The 8,816-nt window shown below is 37.6% G+C and overlaps 1 protein-coding gene across 1 annotated transcript; it reads left to right on the forward strand.

Moving 5' to 3' along the window:
- The first annotated feature begins 280 nt into the window (after positions 1 to 280).
- On the forward strand, positions 281 to 5,993 carry LOC104243105 (tubby-like F-box protein 3). The gene is made up of 6 exons (XM_009798255.2): positions 281 to 1,396; positions 3,500 to 3,587; positions 3,808 to 3,937; positions 4,016 to 4,195; positions 4,783 to 5,259; positions 5,609 to 5,993. The coding sequence occupies exons 1-5, from the start codon at positions 1,073 to 1,075 to the stop codon at positions 5,249 to 5,251; spliced, it is 1,191 nt and encodes a 396-aa protein (XP_009796557.1). The 5' UTR covers positions 281 to 1,072; the 3' UTR covers positions 5,252 to 5,259; positions 5,609 to 5,993.
- The last annotated feature ends 2,823 nt before the right edge of the window (positions 5,994 to 8,816 follow it).

Genomic DNA, 8,816 nt, shown 5'->3' on the forward strand with positions numbered 1-8,816 from the left:
TTTCTGAGGGTGCACTGCATCATGATCGTCTGTCAGGCTAACTGGATCAGTAGAGTAGTCCGTTGGGCCAAAAGTAAACTATATATATATATATATATATATATATATAATGCTACACGTAATTGAAAGACAAACTATGGCCTCTTCAAACTATACAATTTTGTCTTTATAGATAATTATCTAACTAACAAGAAAATGTGACTCATCATTAGAATTAAATCACGTAAAAATGAGACGGAAGGGTAATAAATAGGAGTAACTTCATTTATGCAGTATCCTACCCAAAAAGAACTAACTCAACGGCCAAGAATCCATCCAACAAGGCGGAGCAAGAACCTGACCCGGCTTTGCAGTTGAAGGTGTCAGAGATGATCCATTCCCTACGTGAGACAAAAGGCCAGAGCCTCCACTTACCAACACTTCTGTCGCTGTGTGAAAGCCCAAAACTAAAGAAGAAGAAAATGCTCACTTTTCAACCAAACCTACCTTACCAACCCTAATCCCTATATTCCCTCTATCTTCAACTCTTTCCTTCCAAAGTAGATGATGTTCAAACACCAACTTCTAGGACCCATTTCAGCTTTCTATTTTAGGAACATTCAATGTACCTCGTCAGATATTGTAGATCTGTACTGCTACTGATCATGGATCACTCCTCTATCCAATCTTAATTTTGTTGGTCTAGATGTAGAAATACAACTTGGATGTGTTCAGTTTCATCATTTGGAGGGACATTTTTGTTTTTATCAAAGATTGGAGCTCTTTTTATCAAAGATTTGATTTTTCATTTATCAAAAGATTGAAAATTTAGCTTTACACATGGCTGATTATCAAGTTTGGTCTATGTTTATGGTTTATTGCACAACACAGAGCTAACTTTATTTCTGGGGTTTACCAAGAAAGAGGATCTGAGTGATTTGGGTCTGTACAAAATTCCCATCCAAATTTGATTCTTGAAGATATGTAGCGTGAATTGGGTGTTACTTTTCGGTTTGTAATCATAAAAAGAAATATTATTTGAAGTTCACTGTTGAGGAAAATTTAGCAAACCAGTGTTGTATAGTTGTTAAAGATGTCATTCAAGAGTATGATTCAGGAAATGAGGGGTGAATTTGGGAGCATTTCGCGTAAAGGGTTTCGTTCTAGGTCACATAGGGTGGTTCAAGATTGTACAGTGACATTGGACGCTTTAAGGCAAAGTTGTTGGGCTAATATGCCGCCCGAGCTATTGAGAGATGTCCTGATGAGGATTGAGGCTTCCGACTCTACTTGGCCTCCGAGAAAAAATGTGGTTTCTTGTGCTGGTGTTTGTAGGAGTTGGAGAGAAATAATGAAAGAAATTGTTAAAACACCTGAAATTTGTGGCAAATTGACGTTCCCCATATCCTTGAAGCAGGTTTGACTCTCGAATTTTATGAGCTTTTAGTGTTCCAGTGTATGCCTTTGCGTACTTGTTGTGTATGCTAGGCAAACTAAAAAAAGTGCTAGTACATTTTTGCTACATTTACTCCTTTAATCAGGGTGAGGCTCAACAGGAAAATTCTGCATGTTTTTATGGTAGCTTATACCTGGAGGATAAATAAAGTGTATTAAAGCTTACACATTGTATTCCACTAATAATTGATCTAGCGATTTCTTGTTTTTTTTCATATGAAACTTTGGCCATTTAGGGTTCGTCATGAGGAACAGCTTTTGCTAAACCTAAGTTGTCATTTGAATGAATATGAGTTTTACAAGGTTGAGTGGTTGAGCATTGGGCGTGCTTGCATGCACTTTGACTAATCCGCAGATGACAAGCACAGGTCTCGGACAATCCTGCTCCAGCCTTCAGATGAAGTCAAACTGAGTGTTGTAACTAGAAGAGGAACTTGTGGTCTTCAAGTTGATACTCTTATGTCTGAACAATTCAGTCATCCCCTAGGGGATCTGGAATATGCAAATAATAGTACACTGAATCAATATGAGTATGAAAGAACTAAGAAAGAAAAGAAATAGCTTACCTTTAAATCTTACTACATATGTAGATTTATGTAACCTTTGTTCTTTATGTTCTGCAAGAGAGAGCAGAAATTTAACTTACCCTCCCCTCTTGGAGTTTCATGTTCCCCTTTAGATTACTCTGGAGCTTAATCAAAAGTATGTGCTGTTAACGGTGTGCTTAACTCTAATGTTCATTACAATTGCTGCTGAGCGCCTGCTTAGTTGCTAGAGGAAAGATTTGTAGGGAAATGACACGAAAAATACAATAATAATACTGCAATAATATTATTTGTGAGCAGATACACTAATTGGCTTGAGTCGTGCTGGGCACTGTCCTAAGAAACTATTTCAGCAATGTGAAATGTTTCCCCAGGATTAAACTAGCCCATCTCCACTTGGGAGGATATAGGAATAAGCAAAATATTGAATTACAAACCCAGCTATTTAAAAGAGGAAACAAACAAAGTAGACTACAAATGTTTTAAGGAGGAAAGAAAAGGAAGCTGAGAGGAACGAAAGAGGCAAAGCAAAATGTGCTGATACTTGATGGCTATTTTGAAGGCCTATTTATAGGTAAAAAGAGAAGCCTAGAGTATGACAAGTGTACAACACTTGTCTTCAATTTCTCATGCAAGAATGCCACATGGAAGGACATTTGTCCAATTTTTTGGAAATATCACAACAAGATTCATGTGGAGCTTGGTAATCTACAGTATATGTCATATGACCATCTGCATTAACAGCTATAAACCTGCACTCTTATGCACTTGAGTGACGATTCTCCTGAAGTAGTGTGGAAGACACTCTCAACTTCCTTTCTAGGGCAGAATTGTTCGACTTTATTTTGGGTCAGGATAATTGGAAATTGCACTTTAGACTGCATTTGGAAACATCCTGTGTTGTAAGAACATTTAACTTTGTGTAATAACAACAATTGTGAAGTCCTTTTGGGTTAAGCTCATGAGGTGAAGTGATGATTTATGGACCAGAAGTGCCCAATGGAAAGACGCCCCTTTTGACCAATTGTGAGTTCAATGCTCTTAAAATGGGGTGGGGGTGAGTGTGAAGGTGAGGAGGGAGATAGAGAACAGACGGACAGAACATTATCGTAGACCATGAGAAGAGTTGACTATGGCATATGAATACAAAATGCTAAGAGTATATATAGCAAAGACTGAAATTTTTTGTCAACTAAAATAAGATTTTCGGAATGAAAGAATGCCAACAACTTTGTCTATTGGAATTACTGCTGAATCCTTATATTTTTCCAGCTGTTATCACATGAGTGTTACTGTACTTCTATTTTGGTTATACCACTTTGAGATGATTGGACACAACCAATTGCAGCCAACGATTAGATTTATATATCTATGTTATTGTTCTCTAAAATTTACATTTCTCCTGTGCTCCTATTTCCTTTTTCCTAGTTAAAGTATACAAATTAGAACTTTCTTTATGTTTTTGAATCATTTGATAATTTACAAGCATAGTGAATAATAACTTTTTCCTCTTCCTGCAGCCTGGTCCTAGAGACAATCTTGTTCAATGTTTCATCAAAAGGAACCGGAGCTCTCAGACGTATCACCTTTATCTTAATTTTAATGAAGGTGAGCAATCGATTATTACAGTTTCAGTTCTTTCTTTCTATATATATGAATTACCCTCTCGTACTTGTTTGCCCTCTTTTCCTTTTCCGGTGTTTCTTTTGGTGCAGTTAGAGCCTCAGAGGCGTCATTTGCTTGTACCTGAATCTATCTAGGATTACTTTGCTTACGTTATCCAGGTTACATGATAGTGCTCTGACCTTCACTGTTCCCTTTTATACAGCTTCTAACGATGATGGTAAGTTCCTTCTTGCTGCTCGGAAGTGTAGAAGGCCAACATGCACAGATTACATCATTTCTTTAAATGCTGATGATGTTTCCAAGGGTAGCAGCACCTACATTGGGAAGCTGAGGTTTGTCGCACTAGTATGTCATTTGCTATTTTACAGTCGTCGTGCTGACTACGTTCTCCTTGCTGAACTTTGTAACAGATCCAACTTCCTGGGAACCAAGTTCACAATCTATGATGCACAACCCTCTAACGCAGGAGCTAAAGTCGGTAAATGCCGCTCTACTAGGTTTGTTGGAATGAAACAAGTCTCTCCAAGAATACCTGCCGGCAACTTTCCTGTCGCTCACATCTCATACGAGTTGAATGTCCTGGGGTCTAGGTAAGAGATAGTTCCTTTTGTTTGCTTTTATCTACAGGGATGTCCAATAAGGGAAATACTCCTTCTATGCCTAACATGCTGGTAACCTTCTTCGTTGTCCATAGATGATGTTTAGTCTTTTAAAGGGATCGTTTAACTAATTTGAAAAAAACAAGTTACTTGAGATCCAATTTACTCTTCAGTTCTAGGGTCTAAGTAAGAGATAGTTCCTTTTATGTTATTTTATCTACATGGATGTCCAATTAAGGAAATACTCCTTGTATACCTATCCGGCTGGTATCCTTCCTTCTTTAGTTCCATAAATGATGTTTAGTCTTTTGAAAGGGTCGTTTTAACTAATTTAAAATAAAAAGTTACTTGAGATCCAATTTACTCTTCAAATACTCTCTTCTATATAAAAAAACAAAAAAAATAAGTGGATATTTTACTCAATTCATACTAAAAAGTGAATTCAAGATTAATTTAATAGGTTTTTGATGTCATGAATGTTACCCTTTTATTGATTGAAAACAGAATGTTTTACTGATTGAGAAGGGATAGTTATATCTCTCACTTGCCAATTGAAAGAAATTGTTTGTTTCTGTCAGGGGGCCTAGGAGGATGCTGTGTGTCATGGATGCAATTCCTGCTTCTTCTGTTGAACCTGGGGGTGTAGCCCCTACGCAGACAGAATTTGTGCCTGTGAATATAGATTCCTTTCCCTCCCTTCCCTTTTTTAGATCAAAATCAACTCGCATGGATAACTTCCCATCCGGGCCTTTACCCAGTCAAAAAGATGAAGTTTTAAGTTTGAAGAACAAGGCTCCTAGGTGGCACGAGCAACTCCAATGCTGGTGTCTTAACTTCAATGGCAGGGTAACAGTTGCTTCCGTAAAAAACTTTCAGCTAGTTGCTTCTCGAGGTGATGGAGCTGGACAGGAACATGAGAATGTTGTTCTCCAATTTGGAAAAGTGGGAGAAGATGTGTTTACCATGGACTATCAGTATCCTATCTCTGCATTTCAGGCATTTGCGATCTGCCTCAGCAGCTTTGACACCAAAATTGCCTGTGAATAACGAGACAGGTGCTTTTTGCTGTCACCTTTTACTCATCATCATTTGGTTTTCATGTGCTCATTTTAGTACTATATGGTACTGTACTGAAGTGAGCAGTAGTAATGATTTGATTATTAGAAAGTGTGTGTTTGGTAATCCCAAGGAACAACCTTCTGGTGGGACAAGAAATGTTTTCAATACCACTGTACTATTTGGTAATTATAAACTGTTAAAACGACTGTCCAAGGCTTTTGATTATAAGTTGTATGTAATGTGTACACAATATCTCTTTTCTGGAAACCCCAAGTATTACTTTGTTTGCAGATGAACCATTTTGTTGCCTTTTAAGTATAATGATCGATGGACTGGTTCATGCAGGTTCTGCAAGGTGTATTGAGGCGTTCACGCTGGCGTTTGCATAACCCTGTCTGTTGGCCACTGAACTAACACCCAGTTGAATTGCAGCAAGTTTGTTCTTTGCTGAATTAATCGCCCGGGTTTCCTGTGCTTGGACCCTTCTCTTGTTACTTTTTGTAAATAGACATATGCTTCCCAGTTGGGTTCTTCTAACTTACTGCTTTTGTTAGCTCGCTACCAGATTGTACTTGTGATTACTTGTTGTGCCTTTCCAGCGCTTACATTTCTGATTTTTCGTTTTTCCCTTACAGTTCAAAACTTTTGTAGTGCGAGTATTTTGATGTCTTTATCAACGGTAGTATTTCTCTTTTGGAATAATGCCTAAATGTAATTGCAATATGCAAGACGAGAAATTTGTGGAGATAGAACACCAATGTAAGGCTGGTGACACTTTTTGCCAAACACATTGCAAAAACAATCAAGAGTGCAAGTGTGATGACATACTAGACTGTATACTGGTTTTTTGTTACAACAATATCAATAGATACTAGCAATACTTATTTGTTAGGAGGTTTCCTAATTATATCCTACATAGACGGCTTCTCTCACAAATGGGAAGGCAAAACAACAAGTTTTTTTTTCTAGACAAAGAATGAATAACAACTTTCAACAAAAGATAAAACTCGGGGTTAGCTGCAATATTGTGTTTAACACTATGTTACTTGATTGAACATGCTTATAGAAGGAAATTTGGTAAAATCCATATGTGCTGGAACTTTTACAATGAGAAAGTATAAAAAGATTGTCTGCACCAGGAGTATACAAAAATATAATGCACTGTCAGAACTTATTTGAAATAAGGCAATAGATATTAAGCAGTACTTTCAAACTAGTTAGGATCAACTGCATATTAGACCGGCGATGGGCTGATCTCTCTCTCTCTTTTTTGGAATCTTAGGAAAACCCGAGCCGTTATAGCCTCTGCCAAAGAGGCACTCTGTGTACACTGGTGAATCCCCCACTATGTAATAGTCTGCAAACCACACAGGGAATGTGAACCGCACTAGGCAAGCCCTATGCGACAGGCTCGACCCAGAAGGCATCATCTGTATGGATGACCTCCCTCCAAATCAACTGAGTCATCCCCGAAGGGATGCGGCTGATCTCTTTGATAATATAAGATGTTATATTACTGAAGCAAAACTAAGGGGTCGTTTGGTATGATGGATAAAAATAATCCTGGGATGATAATTTAGTATCGCCTTATCCCTTCTTTGATTACTAATCTTGGGATAAGTTATCCCGGATTAAAAATAGTATCGGGATAACTTGTACCTGCCAAAGGGTAGAATAGTAATCCCGGAATAACTTATCCCGGGATAAAGCAATAAAATTAACAATTCGAGAATTAATACAACATGTCAAACAGTCAATGAAAAATAATATCAGAATAACTAATCTCAACATATCTCACTATAACCAAACATGTTCTATTCAGTAAAGAAGGGTTCTGTTTCTCCCTTACAAAACATGTTTTATTCTATTCTAATTTCTAACCAAATGGTCCACATGATGCATAAGGAGATGTCGTCCAAACTTGTTTCAACCTCTTAGCAATTCTGTCCTTGCCAAGCAGATAATAGAGATTTGACATCCTGTAGTATCATCCAGATAATCCCAATAATGCTTAGAAATAATGTCCAGATTTGTCAGGCATAGTTGCATGTGCTTCCTGTGTGAAAACTAACAAGAATCCATCAGACTGGTGCATAGGTTGATAACATAGTATATAACATCTGATAACGCTGTTCTTGGTTGAAATATTACTGTTGTCACTACACTGAAGGAGGTCCAGCAAGATGGAAACCAAAAGAAAAAGACTTCCATCTTGCTGCAGCTCCTTCAGCACCATATGAAATAAGAACCTGATGTACCCAGAGGCGTATCCAGAGCAGCTCCTTCAGCACCATATGAAATAAGAACCTGATGTACCCAGAGGCGTATCCAGGATTTCACGAGAATGGGTGCACCCAGGGCGAAGCTATGTATGACGAATTGACCATCGTTCGCCGAAAAATTATACTATGTATAGGGTAAACTATTACTTGTTTTTTTTTAAAAATAGACTTTGAACACCCTTGCATGGCCCACTAGAAAAGGATGTTAGGCTTCATGAACATTATTTTTTTTCAACCCAACTTCATAAATCAAAGAAAAAAGATAAAGAAACAAAAGAAGAAGTGAGATTGATAAAGAAACTGGAAAAATATGTGACTTTTGTTTGTACAAAAGTTGGTATTTTGCTGATTTGCAGAAGACTTAGAGCGCCAGAGAGTTTTGTGTAGAGAGGTATTTTTAATTTAGGGATTTTGAAAGTATAACCGAAAGACTAAGAAGCATGGGAAACTTTAAAATGCGGGCCCAGGAGCATAGGTATGTAGCCAATTTATTAATTAAAAAGTGAAATAATGGATAATTTTAAAAAGGGTATTGCAGGGATTCAAACCACCTACCCGGTGGATGGAAGGTGCACTTCTCTACCGGTGCATTACAATGTTCACTTGAGTATGGGTGAACCCATACAAATTCAAGTATTTTGTGCTGAAATTTACTGGTGCTATACAAGGTTTAGGGAAAGGAGGATGGGTTCACGTGAACCACCCCCTCCCATGTAAATCCGCCCCTGGATGTACCAATGCAGTCAAAAGGCAATTAAATTACTAATTCTAATGAAGACACTATGTTGAGATCATACTGAACCAACCAGATAATGCTTATCTGCACTAGTCTCTAACAAAACATATGCATCATTTACCACAGCCTAGGACAATAATAAAAGTAGGCTTTCTAGCTATTCTTTCGATAAGAGAGCAGGCATCAAAGGACAAACAATTTCAAGCGAAGAAAAGTTTTTCTTTAAATTACTAGAACAGACCAGATCAGGTGCATACTTTAGACAACAATTTAAAGACTATGAAATGCAGCAACCTGCACCGAGAAACAAGCATCCTAAAAAGGTGATATTTTAAAGTCCCTGAAATTAGAACCAACACAAAAGTCAAGTCCAAACAGGGGGTTTCTTTTGCTATATTATTTTTCTTTTTTGCATTTTCATTTTATCATGGTTCAAAACTGACTGCCTGAGTTAGGACATCTAACAAGGGATATTTTAACTATGAACCAATTACCAAGATTTGCTCAGGAACTTGTCTACAATAAAAGTCATGTC

The sequence above is a fragment of the Nicotiana sylvestris genome, chromosome 9 (genome assembly GCF_000393655.2).
Source record: "Nicotiana sylvestris chromosome 9, ASM39365v2, whole genome shotgun sequence".
NCBI lineage: Eukaryota > Viridiplantae > Streptophyta > Magnoliopsida > Solanales > Solanaceae > Nicotiana > Nicotiana sylvestris.

What these genes read in the sequence shown, in the direction of transcription:
- LOC104243105 (XM_009798255.2), top strand. Translation starts at nt 1,073, where the DNA reads ATGTCATTCAAGAGTATGATTCAGGAAATGAGGGGTGAATTTGGGAGC. An exon ending in TCCCCATATCCTTGAAGCAG is followed by an intron (nt 1,397 to 3,499) that starts GTTTGACTCTCG and finishes CTCTTCCTGCAG; the next exon opens with CCTGGTCCTAGAGACAATCT. An exon ending in TTGAATGTCCTGGGGTCTAG is followed by an intron (nt 4,196 to 4,782) that starts GTAAGAGATAGT and finishes TGTTTCTGTCAG; the next exon opens with GGGGCCTAGGAGGATGCTGT.